The 16,264-nt window shown below is 35.6% G+C and overlaps 1 protein-coding gene across 7 annotated transcripts in view; it reads left to right on the top strand.

Moving 5' to 3' along the window:
- Positions 1–16,264, top strand: part of wb (wing blister) — a 1,096,738-nt gene that overhangs the window by 811,114 nt on the left and 269,360 nt on the right. For all 7 annotated transcript variants that reach the window (XR_011333780.1, XM_069834429.1, XM_069834431.1 and 4 more), the window contains 3 exons: positions 4,956–5,152; positions 10,118–10,314; positions 10,950–11,191. Coding sequence is in view for 6 of the 7 variants with exons in the window: in XM_069834429.1 (XP_069690530.1) it covers positions 4,956–5,152; positions 10,118–10,314; positions 10,950–11,191 (636 nt within the window). In the remaining variant the exon portion in view is untranslated. The remainder of the gene's footprint in view (positions 1–4,955; positions 5,153–10,117; positions 10,315–10,949; positions 11,192–16,264) is intronic.

Raw genomic sequence — 16,264 nt, 5'->3', positions numbered from 1 at the left:
GTCTATAACTTTCCTCCTCTGTGAATTAGCAAAAATTGATTCATTACCTTTGTTAAGAATTTTTAGGTCAGTACTTAACAGATATTCTGCCAGCTGTTCGCCTCTTGGATTGATGTCAGTGTTTCCCCACAGCACATGGTGAGCATTGGCATCAGTCCCTAAGATGATCTTCTTACCATCTCATTGCAATGGACAATTAATCTCCTCACTGTCTCCGATGGCGGGTTGGATTCATCATAAGAGAGGTACGCAGATGAGAACAATAAAGTCCTCTTTCTGCCCCCTTCCATTACGGATGTTTCAATAGTTGTCACATCCCTAGGACAAATCTTCACTTTTGGAGCAAAGCATTAATCCAATTTTTGACATAAATGGAGGTTCTTGGTTTTCCCACAAGTACCGGAGAAATAAAGGTCGCCCAACACAGAGCTCCATTTGTATTGGGAAGGCTAAATACTGCCGGGCTTTGCCTGGAGCCCTGCAGAGACATTGTTATTTTACTACTCCAGTGCCATACAGCACTCAGCATGATGCATTTACGCCTTGGCTTGAATAGACCAGAGCCCATATGTGGTAGTGGTGCTCCAGCTGGGAGACTTGCTGAGGTCCTCCAACTGGGAGTCTCTTTGGGTTGGATTTTGGATGGAAACCACTTCTTTGTCTGGTACCTCCACCGTGATCTCTCTTGTATGAGCAACTCTACCAGTAGAGCTCCCAGTTTCATTGGATACACACAAGTCCCCCCCACCCTCCACCAACTTCAAGGTCATGCGGCTTGTGGGGGGGGGGGAGTCTGAAGAGTTACAACAAGCGGTTTTGACTTCACTAGACGAGCTTGAAATTGATGTTGCAAATTGCAGGGGACAGTCATATGACAATACTAGTACGTAATGTCTGGCAAGTTACACAGATCTGCAAACAAGAATTTTTTTTAATAAACCCACTGGCAGAGTTCACACCATGTGCAAGACATTCCCTACCTCTAATTGGTACCTGTACTGCTGAGTCTTGTCGGACTTCCACGTTTTTTGATCTCTTTCAGAAACTTCGTGTTTTTCTCATCTTCAACACATTGGTGGGTTTTCTGAGAAAGCAATTGGAAACGACTGCAAAAGTAATCAAATGTCCTTCGCCTACTCGTTGGTCATCTCGTGATGATGTCTGTCGAAGTCTTCAGGATGGAAAGAGATAATTTTCACTTTGTCTGAAATTGAAAATGACATCACCCAGAAGAAAATCACGCGATTCAAAGCAAGTGGAATTCTATGGCAACTTCAGTCACTAGAGATTGGAATCATGGCCTGTCTATAGGGTGATATTCTTACAGGAATGTCTGTCACAAGTAAGACATTACAAAGTGTGAACATTGATATAGGATTATGTGTGCACTGTATCCCTTGAAGAATATTTCAAAGAACTAGAGTTACTCTATGATTGCTATGAAGGAGAAGCAAGAATGTTAGTGGGGTTAATGTATATGAGAAAGAGAAAAGGAGGAAATAGAAGTCCACCAGATTTTTCGACGATAGTCCAGGAGAAAGAAAATGAAGACCAATACAACCCTTCAGTGAACTTCAAAACTGATACTTATGACGCAATTTGAAGCTTCTCTTATTCGAAGTGAATCATAGGGCAGTATCATATGAAAATCTCTCGAAGAAGTTCAGTTTCTCACAACGTTACATATGACATGCGAAAAAGACGTCATAAAGAGCCGAGAAACCTTCAAGAACACTTTTTGACTAATGTCGAGCCTGAATTTGTTAACGAATGTTTGAATTTCGCACTTAAATCAAGTTGCCAAAGAATTATTTCATTCATACAAAAAATTACAGTGTATACCTATATCTCTCACCTGGACACTGCTGTTACGATTTTTCTGTGTAAGATGGTGACAAACTGCTGAGCTGAACGATCATTTTCCGCTCTCAAAAGGTTGAAAGACTACCATAGAACAAAGACAGAAGAAAGGCTTAGCAACTTGACAGTTCTACAAATTGAAAGTGATATTACAAGGACAGTGCACTATGAAGATGTGATAAATACCTTCACCGGGTGAGAAGCAAGATGTAAAACATTCTAGGACATTTTGGGTGAGCCATAATAAAAATATTATCAATTTAAGAAATTTATAAGTTATGTATGCTCATTAAATGTGAGCGGTGGCATTTTAATGTGGGCCTAGGAGCAGAAAATACCTAAATACGCCACTGTCTACACTACACTACACTTATCCGAACATTGCACATAAGTTACATTCGCCTAGTACATGACATAACTCACCACAGATAGGCCCTACACATCATGCATAGCATGTGCCTCCGAATTGGTGTGCAACTTGAAAATGGGTCATAGCTCTGCCATCTATCCACAACCTGAATCATGTAAGTGTAGTGGGTAGGCATTGGATACACACACACGTTATCACTTTCCATTGTAACTAAAACCCCAGATCATATAAAAAAGATGGCTCAGTCTAGGCTTTGAGAGTAACAATTTTTATCAGTTTCACTGTGCTGCCATCTAGCTACTGCATAAGAAGTCACGTTATGACTCTCATTTGAATTGCATGGAGCAACTGTACTTCCTTCTAGCAGTCGCTCCCAATCGACGGTGGTGATCCTGGTGGTTCTCTTCATGTTAACATTTTTAACATGAGGATGGCCAATTTGTTATATATTATGTGATCAGGGCTAAGTTTAATATTGTTAATTGCGGAAGGAAAACACACTTTGCACAAGTGAAAGTGCTTTTCTTGTTGTAAAATATTAGAACCTCAGCAAAGTTGCCTTTTTAATAATGGATATTTTATCCTTCTTTTCTTACTCTCTCCCTTGATATCTTGTACCTGTTTATATCCGAGTTCATTATGTGTCCCATTTTGCTCAACATCGTAAGGAACAGCATTAAAGTGGATAAGGTACAGCACATCACAGTTAATTGATATGACCATTAAAATAATTATAATATGTTGATTGGGGAAAGAAACTGGCCCATTATCTTCTGGCCTAGTTGCCTCATAAGTGGTGTTTGTTGGTATCACTTGTGAGGTTCAGACTTGTCTTCGGACAGTTGACTAAACAACAACATGTTGGTTATCTTAGCCCACATGCTACTCATACTTCAAATTTTATGTCAGACTACCGTATTTTCTCGAATACCCCACATTCTCAAGTATGCCGCGCTCTCCACTTAAAAAAAATAATAAATAAAACAAACACAAATTGCAAAAGTAAAACTTTCAACAAATGTATTCACGATAAATACAATTCAGTTAACAATAAACAAATTTTGTCCTGGAACAGGACGCATTTCAAATTCATCCTATGTGCATGTTCTGCATGCATGCATGTCAGTTGTCTTGCTTAATTGGCCGTTTACACGATATCCCGCAACATTAATAGCACATGTTACAATTTGTTTTATGATTTAAAGTTTTTTGCTGCAAGTAAAAGATCACAATCTTATTCGTTTAGTGGTACTCATTTTCAGAATTTAAAATATAAGATGCTCAAACTACACACTTATGACTTGAACTTGATTCTGACACATGTACTACTAATCCAATCGCCATTTAACAATGTTAACAATTGAAATATCTGTGCAGGAAGATAATGACATGCTTTACCACCACCTTAGGAGTAGCGGGGATGGAAAATCAGACAATGTTGCCAACTTCATTTCGAATAAGCCACGCACCCACATTTTTCACTTGTATATTTTGGAAATTAAGTGTGCCGAGTATTCGAGAAAATATATTTGTCATAATTGGTAAACAGCAAATTAACATTTAATGTACCGGAACTGGCAGACATAACATCTAGGGTACATTTTTTTTTGATAACATTTAGACAACACTGACACTAGTACTGGCAGATGCTGCAGTTAAATTTTTAATAAGGTTTGGCTCTTTATCAGATCTGACCTACTCTTAACATAGTCATATAACTTATTTTATGACACATTGAAATTTAATTTCACCTTAAATTTTTCAACAGGCATCTATAATGAACACCAATCAAAATACCCCTCATTTTTCGTGAAAAACAACAATTGAATAGACTACAGTGGACTATAGTGAATTTTATGTTGTCAGCAAACAACTGGATACATTAGGAAGATTGATTAAATTTTGCTTTCAACTGATTATCACTTAGTTCTTTTATGTTATGGTGTCTGTAGACTAAAACTAAAAACCCGCTCACATTTGGCTTAAGCATTGAAAACAGGCATTGATAAAACACAAGAAACTAGTTTTGAAAGCTACTTATATTCTGGAGCTTTGTTTAATTTCTATATTATTTTCTTTGTCAGTATCTAGTAAGTTTTAAGAATGCAAATATCTTTATACAACTTACGTACATATATATTGAGCTGAGGACCATTAACCAAGATTTCTAGATCACTCCACGTGGGCAGAGTTTTCAAATACAAAGCAGACATTTAAGAAAAGGAAAACTGATAATTCAAAATTATACCAATGTGAAAGATATTGTAAAGCAATGTCAGAGATGCACTTGACTTAAACTTCTTTCTCTTTACATCACCTATGCTCAGTAAGTATTACTAATCGGAAATTATTCTAATTCTGTGATCTCTGCATTCTAGTAAAGTAGAAAATTCCTTCTGTTCATAGCATACAATTCCTTGTCAGTCCCACCGAACTCTGAATGGTTGGGAACACTAGTCATAGAAGTAATAGTAGTCGTATCATACAACACTGAAGATGTACTCACATCGGTTTCTGAAAGAACCCCCCCCCCCCCCCCCCAGATATTTCACTTTCAGCATTTTGAAAAAAATGCTCTGTTTTATGTCATTAAGCACATTCTGTTCCTTTTCTAATTTCGGTTTTTGACTAGATCTGTTTCTTTGAAGTTGAATGAAATAAAATTCAGCTTTGTTTAGTTTGCAAAGGAAACTTTCTTGTTGAGAATATTCTGTTATTGTTTCAGAACTGCACAGATAATACAGGTGGACCTCACTGTGAGAGATGTGGAGAGGGTTACTATGGAGATCCCGCTCGCGAGGCTTGCAAACCTTGTCCTTGTCCAACAGTAGAGCGTAATTTTGCACAGAGCTGTCATGTTTCAGCCAAAGGTCTTGTCACCTGTCAGTGTCGTGCAGGCTACACTGGCAAGAGATGTGACAGGTAACGTTTTATTCCATTTTAAAATATGAAGACTATAAACGATGTTTTGAGGTATATTGTGGTAATTTATTTCGTGAATTTTTATAACTAGTATAATAAAATTGGAGGAATTTTCTCTACTAGGATTAATATAACTTTTATTTAAAATTGTAATATGTAACTTACAGTAACAACCGTTCTTCTTGACATAACGAAGTCTTTGTTTTCCTTTTCAAGTAGTGCAAAAAATGCATATATTGATGCCTTTTAAAATAGATGTTGCCACTTCTATTATTATTGTAGACATTGTTATTTTTTTTTCTGTATCCCTTTTTTTCTTTCAATCAATAAAGCCTTTCAAAATCTGATTTTATATGGCAAACAAAAAACTGCAGTTACAGCGACATTATAAAAAGATGCAGTATTTTTAAATATCTACCTTTCTACATAAATTATTTAGGTATCATGCAGTGCTATAGCCTTGGGAGTTTTCTGTGTGTTGAATGTTACCAACCAACATATTCAACAACTGCTAGTAAACAAAATGGTATACAATGTCGAACAAAAGATGTTCTGTGTGAAATGTTTTTATTAATCTGGCAGTATTGTCGTGATGCAACATGAGTTTAGAGTGAAATTTCAGTGCAGGGAAGTTCTATGGCGAGCGATAATTAAATGAAAGAATGTCAGTCAGCAATGTGCAGAGTAGGCAGTTGCATGTAGACCTTGATACACAGCATGTTTTTGCGAGGTTGACTTGTATGGAGGGGAAATACACCTGCCTTGAGTTTACATTAATATGCCAGTGTAGACATCCACCCAAGAGTAGCAGCTCATCTCACTTCAGACTTAACCTCAGCCTTGTTAAAAAATTAATTATAATGTATCAGCAAATATGGTTAGGTTTTTACAGTAACTTAAACTTTCAGCTGGCTAAACTAGGCTAGACCAAAATAAAAATGCAGGCATTCTTCAAGAACTCAAAATCTCTCCAATTATGAACCATATGTATCTACACAGGACTAACTGGCAGCAATATCTTCAATGCATAGATTGAACTCGCATATCTCGTCAGATTCTTAATTACCATTCCATAGGAAAGAGATCTTTAGGAAGACCATTAAACAATGGCACGAGGCTAACAGGCTACCAGTTCTAATACATGGAAGAATGATAATGGTGATGGTGACGACGTCTAAACTTTCAATAGATTTTTGCTATAGTAAATATGTTTGTACTAAAATCTACTTGTGAGATTAAATAATAAAAATTATGAAACTATTGCTGGTAAGTTTTTACAGAATTAATTCCTCTGTTCTTATCTAGGAATTCAGCCTCCTCCAAATGTGTAATGGAGCTTTGCTTGGCAATTAGCTACCGTTTCTCATATGAATGTTGCTAAAGAATGGTTTCCCGTTTTTCTTTTATTTATGTGCCTAGAATCAGTGTTAGTTGGTGTTGTTAATCTGTCCTTTCAACACCATAAGACATATGAATATAATAAGCTGTTAAAACAGCTGTTCATACAGTTAAACTAGATAATGCAGGTTAATTTAGTTCAAAATAATGAACACTATATGATATTGTAAATACTTATTTTTATGGACAGTAATTCATGAAACTTCTGTTTGATCTGAAACTTACAAGGGCCACTATTAATGAGCTCATGTTTAAGCCTGCCCACAAACTGCTAGATTTAGATTTTAACAGCAGAATGACAAATATAATAAAAATGATATCCATACTTGCTGTAAGTTTACAAAATTAAGTTTTGAATGAAAGATAATCGAAAAAATTAGTATCATCCAATCTTGAATAGATGTCACTTATGCAGTTGCACTCAGTTGGCAAGCTGTTTTCTGATCAACCTTCGTAGAATGGTTGGCTAATTTTTATATTTTTCCATCTGCTGTGAGTGCACAATTTCAGGGGAGGATTCGATATGAGCTCGTTAACAGATACCTTGTTAGTGATACTAATTTTCTACTCTCAGCTTTCTCCAAATTTTTTTGTGTTTCCTTGTCCACATTAATTCCATACTAGTGGTGTTGCGAAATAATATTTGCAACCAAAATAAGCTATAGGGTGGCTTACTAGTCCAGACTGGAAAATATGCATTCACATCGATATTGCACTTAAAAATATACGTACTTGATCACGAGTTTCTTGATTAAATGTGTTGTATTTTGCTAAACACATCTATACTTTATTATATGAAACTGCACTTTTTATAGCTGAAATGCCATTAAAGTTGATTTTAACTACTTCATAGAAATTTTATAGGCCTATAATATTTTTCTCGAGGTTTCAAACAATGTGGTGTTATTTTAATTAACAATTCGATAATACAACGAGTGTACTTCGTGTTAAATCGACTCGTAACAAAAGAAAAAATACTGTTGAACACATAGCTTCTAAGAATAGACTATCAATAGATGGATACACATTATGACAGAAACTTTTCGAAAAGAGGTAGAAAGCAACGGTGTATTGTTAAAAAAAGGTATAAATTGGACTTTTAACTTCGCTGTTAATGAATAAGAAATTCACAGTGTTTCGAAAATTGACTTTATCTTTATCTTCCCGCACTCTACTGGCAATCATTGGCCAATCAAGCATCTGTTTGTAATGATCCAGAGTGAGATACGCCCTTTTTACACTTGAAGACAGAGATATAAATACTATATCTCTTCATATGACAGTAACTCATTTTTGGGATCATAGATGCTGAAAACTTGTAGATCTATCAAAATCTGTTTTTACAGTTCTGTATTGTAAAACACTCACTTTATGTTATAATGGAAGGGGAATAGAATTGAAAAGAAGCTGTAGATTATATATTAGGGTGGTATCAAAAAAAACTTTTTTTTGAAAAATGAAAGTGGCTAGTGCGGAAAAGTTGCGACATGTAGCAGAAAGACTGCAGGAGAAAGAAAATTAAATTTATTCAATATCTTGTGTTTCCGCATCAATACTGAAGATTCGAATTTATAACGCATACTTGTAAAAATTATTATAACGACAGTCTGCATACCTATACAGCTCCCTCTGTCAAATAGATCTTTTAAGAGTTAGCAAAGATAGTACAAGAAAAGAAGCATCTGGCACCAGTATGTTCTTGTGGAGTGAGAGAAGAGAGGGATGCTGACAGTCAGGGTAGCACCTGCCCAGCAATCGTATTTGGTAAGCTACGCTGGTCAGGTTTGTACCACTGTTATTCCTGTGAAATAGTGTATCATATCGGTGGTTTAGTGGTCCATGCAATAGTTCTTATGCATCGTGTTGTCATGTGTGGAAAAAATAATTCCGTACTCGTGTACCTACTGCTGAGAGTCCTTTGTTCGGTACACCAGGGCCGAGAAGAGAGTCGCAACTTCCAACCTATAAGGATGTGATAACACATTTTCTTTGGATCAGAAAGTTAAAGACAAACGAACTAGGTGGGAAACACCTTTCAGTAAAAGACATCGCTCATGCTACTGTCGACAAACTTATTGAGGTTTGGAAAACAGCAAGCCTTCCTGCCATCAGCAAGCATAGAGTAGTGGAAATTATAAAATTGTAGCATAGTAAATATCAGAATATTCTGAAATCACACAAACGAAGTGGGTTAACCTCAAGGGCGCATGAATAGGTTTTTATTAATAAAGGTCGAAAATTGTTTGATATATGCACTTGTAAGTGCCCTGACCCCGACAGACTCTGTGAATGTGAGTTAAGTAGGAAAGTTCCATCGATAGAACTATCCTTTCTAATAGACCAGAGAAATGAATGAATTGTGATGATTGGTAATATCGAGATTGTGCCAACCAAGACACTATTTAAGAGTGAATATTAATTTGTCTTCTCCATGCAAATGAACTTCCACTCCGCCATTTGATGAAACATTTCGGTGGTATCACTACAGATCCAGGAACACTGTCTGGACCTATTGGAGAAGAGTTACTCCATTGTGAGACAAAATCAGTGGCGAATTTCAAAGCCATTGAAGTATCCTGGATCAACAAAATTAACGTGGAATGGATCTCCGATCTTAGTACTGACCAGGAGTATCTTCTGGGGATTTAACAAGCCGTTCATTCTGGCCATTGTCTGATAGAGCTTGAAAGGAAGAAACCAGGGCCAGTTGTTGAATCTCAATAGCTTTCAACTTCTTGTAGGATTCTCCACTTGTACAGTATGTGAGCTGTAGGAATCCTTCACATAATTTAGTGTGCATAGCTGAGAAATGCCATGCTTTGGAATGAAGTCTGTAAACTCTTGACACCGGAGTATAGCCTACTATTAAGGGTGGGTGCAGAGATGGGGCTCGAAGTACAGCCAGCTCTTCGTAGTGAGCCCTGGATTATTTCTGAGTGTAAATTTAAAGAACTAGGCGAAGAATGCACTACAAAAAAATTGAAAACAGACATACAGCATTAGGCTCGCGAAACTTTAGAAACTGATCAGAGTTCTGATGATGGCCATTAGCAGGCCGAAACATGTTAACAAGGTAACATAAAATTTAACACGTGAAAGACATATAATGCGTTTTCCAAAGTGATAGTGTTAAAAGCTGTGAAATCAAGATGTTTAATGGAAACTTTAGAGCTGATGTGGAGATACAGGATATTGTCGAATTACTATTTTAGTTTTTTCTACGCTCTTTCTGCCACAAGTCGCAACTTTTCTGCACTAGCCACCTTCATTAAAAAAAAAAATATCGATACACCCTATTATATATTTAGTTCTTATGATCTTATGTGATATGTCCTAAAATTTACAGAGTGTGTATTTGTTTGTGTATGTGTTCTTGCGTGCATCTGAGTGCACATGCGGACGTATGCAAGCATGTGTCAACAATCACACCATAGAATCCAGCTCGTAACCAATGCATAATGTGGGGAGAAAAGAGGAAAAGAAAAGAAGAATTGTATGAAAAATACATTATGCAATTATAAAGTTTCTGCAAAATAATTTGTAGGTTTTTTTTATTTCTCCAAATAGGTGCAGCTATGGCTGGTTTGGATTTCCACAACTTGCAGGGGGAGCATGTAATCCTTGCAAATGCAACCCTCATGGAAGTGTAAGTGATGAATGCCATGAACAAACTGGACAATGTAATTGTCGTCCTGGTATCACTGACAGAGACTGTAGTCAGTGTAACAGAGACCGCTTCATTCTCACTCACCATGGTTGTACAAGTGAGTAGTTTTAAAGTGATGTTCAAAGGGGATAAGAAAATGTTTATGTTCTTCGCCGCATTTTAAGTTAAGACATTTATTACCTAAATTCAAAATTCGCTGATATTCGTATTATTTATTTCCTTGCATTGATACCTGTCTCATATTTCGAGAATCACAAGATAAAAACATAAAAAATTTTGCTATGTACTGTATTTTTAAAATTAGATATGGTAGCTATCAGTTTCTGAATCTACCATCTTGCTTTAAAGCTGATGGGTAATTATCACTTAAAAGATATGAATTGCTTAGTAATGTAATAATAATAACGTAATTTGATCCATATGTTGCCTTGTATTATTCATAACTACCATACATACTTCTTATGTAGCCTGTACAAAATGAAATGCTTGCTTTGAGTAAATTGCAATTTTATTACAGTATTTTTAAGAAAAGTTATATTGTACAATACATAAGTATTGAATACAAAGAACATGAACCTTATTGTGATAATGAGAGGTACCGGTAGTACAAGGGTAAATATAATTAAGGAGAAATAGTCAGGTAGAATCTTATGTGTTTTGGATCAAAAACATGTCTTGTATTATAGAAGATACTGAAAGAAGAAAAGCTTAAGTTTTGGCTTTATATTTCAGCATGTGATGATGGATGCACAGGAGTTCTGCTGGATGAACTTGCTCTATTAGCCAGATTGTTGCAAGAAGGAGCTGGTCACTTAGTTGGAGGTGTTGTTCCACCCCCTTGGAAGAAGCTACATGAAATGAATGAAACAGTGCAGAGTCTTCAAAGTTGGTTTGGTCTCGTTCATAGAATGAATATGCTACCAGATGACTTTGGTAATACATTAAGATGGCAAGCTCTGCAGCTATTAGATAAGGTTAGTGTAACAGAAGCAATTTATTATGCATATATTATACAGTACATTTTGTATGTACGTCATGCATGCCAAAAATCATTATAACCATCATTAGAAAAAGAAAAAAAAAACGCTTTTGAATCGCATTGGTATCATTATTAAATTATGACATAGGAAGATGTAAATTCTCATACTTTCTTCTCAGGTTTTTTGTTGGTTTTTGTAAATATTCGCGGTTCCGAAATGTAGTCCATCAAGGTAGTACAGTTAAACGCAATTGAAGTGATTGTGAAGCATTTAACTCATTTCACTATTGTAGAATACAACAATGCTGATGGTATTATTAAGAGTTTCTTTTTCATAATGAGACATAACACTGTAAAGAATACAGGATTATAGTAGACATGTTTATACTCATTAGTCATAAATCAACAATGTTTTTCATTAAATCATTTTAAAATGTACATAATGTTAAAATATAACAGTATTAAAAAGCTCTTAACAAACAATTAAAATTTATTTAGCTACAGTACACATGTTTCAGGACTTGCTGTCCTGTCTTCAGTGCCGTAAAATGGGGTGAATAGGATCAGTGGGGGTGAATAGGATCAAAACTTTATTCTTGGTTATAAAGTTTGTTATAAACTGCAATTGAGCGAGAAGACAGTCATTGCTTACTAGAACAATAATAGTAACCAATGACTGTGATCCCGCTCAAGTACAGTTTATAACAAACTTTATAACAAAGAATAAAGTTTTGATCCTATTCACCCCCACTGATCCTATTCACCCCATTTTACGGTACCTAGCTTTTAGGTCAGATCAGCTGTTCATACATGAACAACAGCCGACTTGTCCCAAAAGCTACTGAAGATAGGACAACAAATCCTGAAACATGTCTAGCTAAATAAATTTTAATTGTTTGTTAAGTGTTTTTAATACTGTTGTATTTTAACATTATGCACATTTTAACAATACAGGACTAATTATAAAGTAGCCATACCTGTATTCATTTTAGTTGGAAATGTTCTATAATTATATTCCCATTGGTTTTTTCTACAAAAAACGCACATTGAAACAAACTCATCTGCAATTTGGATAGCATTTCTAGCATCTCCACCTGGAAATTCATTTTCATTTTATCTCCTTTTGTAACTGACGTAAACTATTACTACCAAGACTGCTGTTGCTGCTGCTATACTAACCTTTGGACAGATTTTTCAGATGGTACAACTTTAATCTTAATGAGTTACTAGAGGCTATAAATAGTCTTAAATGAAAAAAAAAACACCAGGGATAGGTAACATAAATTCAGAACTTATAATAAATTCTTCTACCTCATTTATTTTAAAGCCCTTGTCCTTATTGAAACTTTGCTGGAAGGCTGGAAAGGAACCAGAAGAATTGAGCTCAGCAGTTGTGATACCAGTATACAAGAAGATTGCAAAAGATGCGAAAATGATAGAGGAATAAGTCTCCTCTCCAGTATGTACCTATAAGATACGTATATGCTAAAATTATAATCAATCGAGTGAGACTCACTAGGGAAATGTATCTGTTAGAAGCACAAAATGATTTTCACAAACGATGGTCCTGCGCAGATTGCGTATTCTCATTAGAACAGCTAGTAGAAAAGAGAAAAGGATTTAATCTCTCAATGAATATTTGTTTTATTGACTATATTCAGTGGCGAGCAGTGACATTTTTCAGGGGGACCAGCAGTAATGCAACTGTCATGACACTATTTAATAATAAACAGAAAAAATATAAAAATATGTTAGGTAATACATATTACAACGAAAATAAGACTTATCTGTTACCACCTTCATGTATTCATCAACAGAATTGTCCTCTCTCCTTTCCGGGCAAATTTTTCTATGACATCATCGTAAAAATGTCTTTGGCTTTGAATTTTGTTCAATAGAGCCTTTTTGATCGATAACAGTGAAAGTTGCGAAAGCCTGCCTTTGCACTGAGTGTTCCGTACATAACGCTTTACGCGTTTTAAACAGGAAAAAGTACATTCCACTGTGGAGGTGCTCATGGGAATTGTAGCTTTTAGGCAGCATAATTTATAAACTTCTGGAAATGCTTCTTTTCCTAACTTGGTGTCTTTCAAAAACTTTGCTATCTCAGTCACTGTCCTGCCTGAAAAGTCTGACAACCTATAAACAGCCACTAACTCACTTTGTAAATTTTCAAAATGAAACAAATTTTTGTAGCCTGATTTAAGAGACGTAAAAAAATTTTGGGAAATCTGGTTTTGAAGGATTCAAACTTTTTCGAATCAATTAGCTCGATAAATTTTAGTTCTTCTAAATCACGAAATCTGTTTTCCATTTGGCCAACTATCGTGTCAATTATTTTGTTGTAAAGACGCAAATATATCATTCTGGGATCGTCCAATTCACCTTCCTGACTGCGCTTTCTAGGTTCATTCTCATTCGTATTACTTTCTTCTAGTGTTGCATGCATATCATCAAAATTGTTTCGAGATTATTGAATGAAAGAAATGGTCTCTTTCACTTTTCTTATGCAATAATTTACAACAAGAGTCTTTGTCTGAAGAATATTGAATAATGTATCAGTGAGAGCAAAAATATGACTGAAAATTTCTATCAGAAAAGAAAAGGTAAAATCCTTCAATGATGTTAAATATCCTCTGGCAGAAATGAAATTGTCGCTATCCCAACAGTCTGAGTCATCAACAATATACTCAAAAAATGAGATCAGTTCAATCTTATTTTCATGCACCGTGTTCACAATCCTAGAGTTATAATTCCAACGTGTAACTGACACTGTTGGAAACCTCTTCTTGACTTCCGATGCATTCATTGCATTTATATGCTCTGTTGAATGAGAAAAAAATGAACAAAAACCACTCAATCTCATGAAAAATATTTTACATTCCTTTAAACATTCCACTGACTTTGATAGAACTAGGTTAAGCTGATGAGCATAACAATGGACGAAAAATGCATTGGGACTTTTTTTTTTTTTGGTAGTGCTTGCAACCCATTTAAATGGCCAGAAAATGTTACAGTCCTGTCATATTCTTGAGCTACGAGCTTGTCTCACACTGAAAGTCTGAGAGGATTTTAAACACATGTTCACTTAATGCAACTGCAGAGTGATTATTGCTGACATCTGTCAAACCTAAAAACCTCTCCTGAATTTGACCCTTTTTTACATAACGAATGACAGTGGAAAGTTGAGATAATTTTGCAATATCCGTCTTTTCGTCCAGCATTAAAGCAACAAAAGGTGCATTTTTTACTTCTTCCTTTATTATGTCTAGAGTAACGTTACTAATACTTTCAATATAATCATTTTGAATTCAACTTGATGTACAGTTCTCCAAAAAAAGAATGAGACAATGGAATATTCTTAAGTCTCAGATGTAAGACACTGTGCATGATTGGAGACCAGAGCATTGATACACAAGATACCCAACGAATATTTGAGCTACTTAAATTCAGGCTATTTGGTTTGTTGCTAGCATAGTTCCGAAATACACTTCAAAAACTGCAAAAAATATGATAATATGACGTAAATAATGGATAGATATAGACATAAATCGTGTAGTTAAATCGACATTTGAATCTTCAGGACTAGATCGACACTCCATGCAGAAGTGAAAACTTCCGTATCGTCTCAATGACTCAGACGCTAAGTCTTCTGTGTAATGTGTAGAAGAAAGCGGGTTTGATACATAGTCTATACCAACGATTTTTTTTTTTGTCTGATTAACGTTGAAATAGAATTTTACAAAGTCCTAACATTAAGTGTTAATGATTACAGACAATACAGAATTACTGTACAAATTGTAATATTATAAATGTTACGCTAATGAATGTAAATCCATATATATTAAAAACTAACAATTACAATGAAATTGAAAAATGTAAAATACTATAACAACAAGCATTAAGAAATTGGTTTTAAGTAACTACATTTAAATATTAACCGTATCAACCACTGAGACAAGATGGAGAAACAGACATTTATCCAGCTTTTTAGTCTCACCGCAGGCAGGTTCCCATTCAAAATACTGACGAAGAATATAGGCTGGCCATTTAGAAAGATGTTCCCAGAGAGAAAACATGTGAGTGAGAGTGCTGACTTCCCTCCTCGAGAAGGCTTTAAATCAAGTTTTTTTCATTTCATTTCATTTACTGTTTTCTATAGATCTCATATTAGCATTGAAGCTTTAAGCTGTGGAATAAGTCACAGTTTTGTAAGATTATAATTGTACAATTTTTTTACTATATAGGTGAGTAGGCGAGATATGGCATATGAGCTGTGTGACAGAGGAAAGAATGAGCTATCACAAAGAGAATTTGTTTCATGATGGTTAATATTATACGAATCTGACACGAAAATTCATCTATTTTTCCCCTCTATACTCATTGGTGATACAGCCATGGCACATGATAAGGTCACAGGATAGGTCTTACCTCCTCTACTATAGTACAGCTTACGTCAAAATTAGTTACATGACGCTCAGTAGGAAATATCCTGAGTAAATCTGTGATCGGCCAGGATGCCATACAGTATCTTAGGACCCCGCTTTGAGAATGACATTATCTACTGTGTGAAACAACATTCACTTGCCAAAGGGGAAAGACATTATTATTTGAAATGACAATTGTAGGAGCATGATAAACACAACAAGGACCACGACAAGGACAAAGATGAGGACGACGACAAGGATCACAACATGAGCTTTGACAAACACCACAACAAAGACCATGATAATGAATAAAACCACGATAATGTCCTGACAAACAAAATAAGGACTACAATAAAGGCAAAAATCGTCCTGATAAGGACCATAACAAAGACAAGGATCACAGTAAGGACCACGACAAAGACAACAAGGATCAGCATAAGGGCACTGACAAAAACAACAAAGTTCACGATAAGGACTACGAAAAGGTCAACAGCAAAAACCATGATAGGCCTAAGTATCACGACGTGAATCATGGTCCTTGTCATGATCCGTGTCTTGGTACTTGTAATCCTTATCGTGATCCATTTCGTGGTTCTTGTCATGATCATTGCCATAAATCTTATAATGATCCTTGTCTTTGT

Source organism: Periplaneta americana, chromosome 9, assembly GCF_040183065.1.
Source record: "Periplaneta americana isolate PAMFEO1 chromosome 9, P.americana_PAMFEO1_priV1, whole genome shotgun sequence".
NCBI classification, from domain to species: Eukaryota; Metazoa; Arthropoda; class Insecta; order Blattodea; family Blattidae; genus Periplaneta; species Periplaneta americana.
This window is presented reverse-complemented; position numbering and strand designations above follow the sequence as displayed.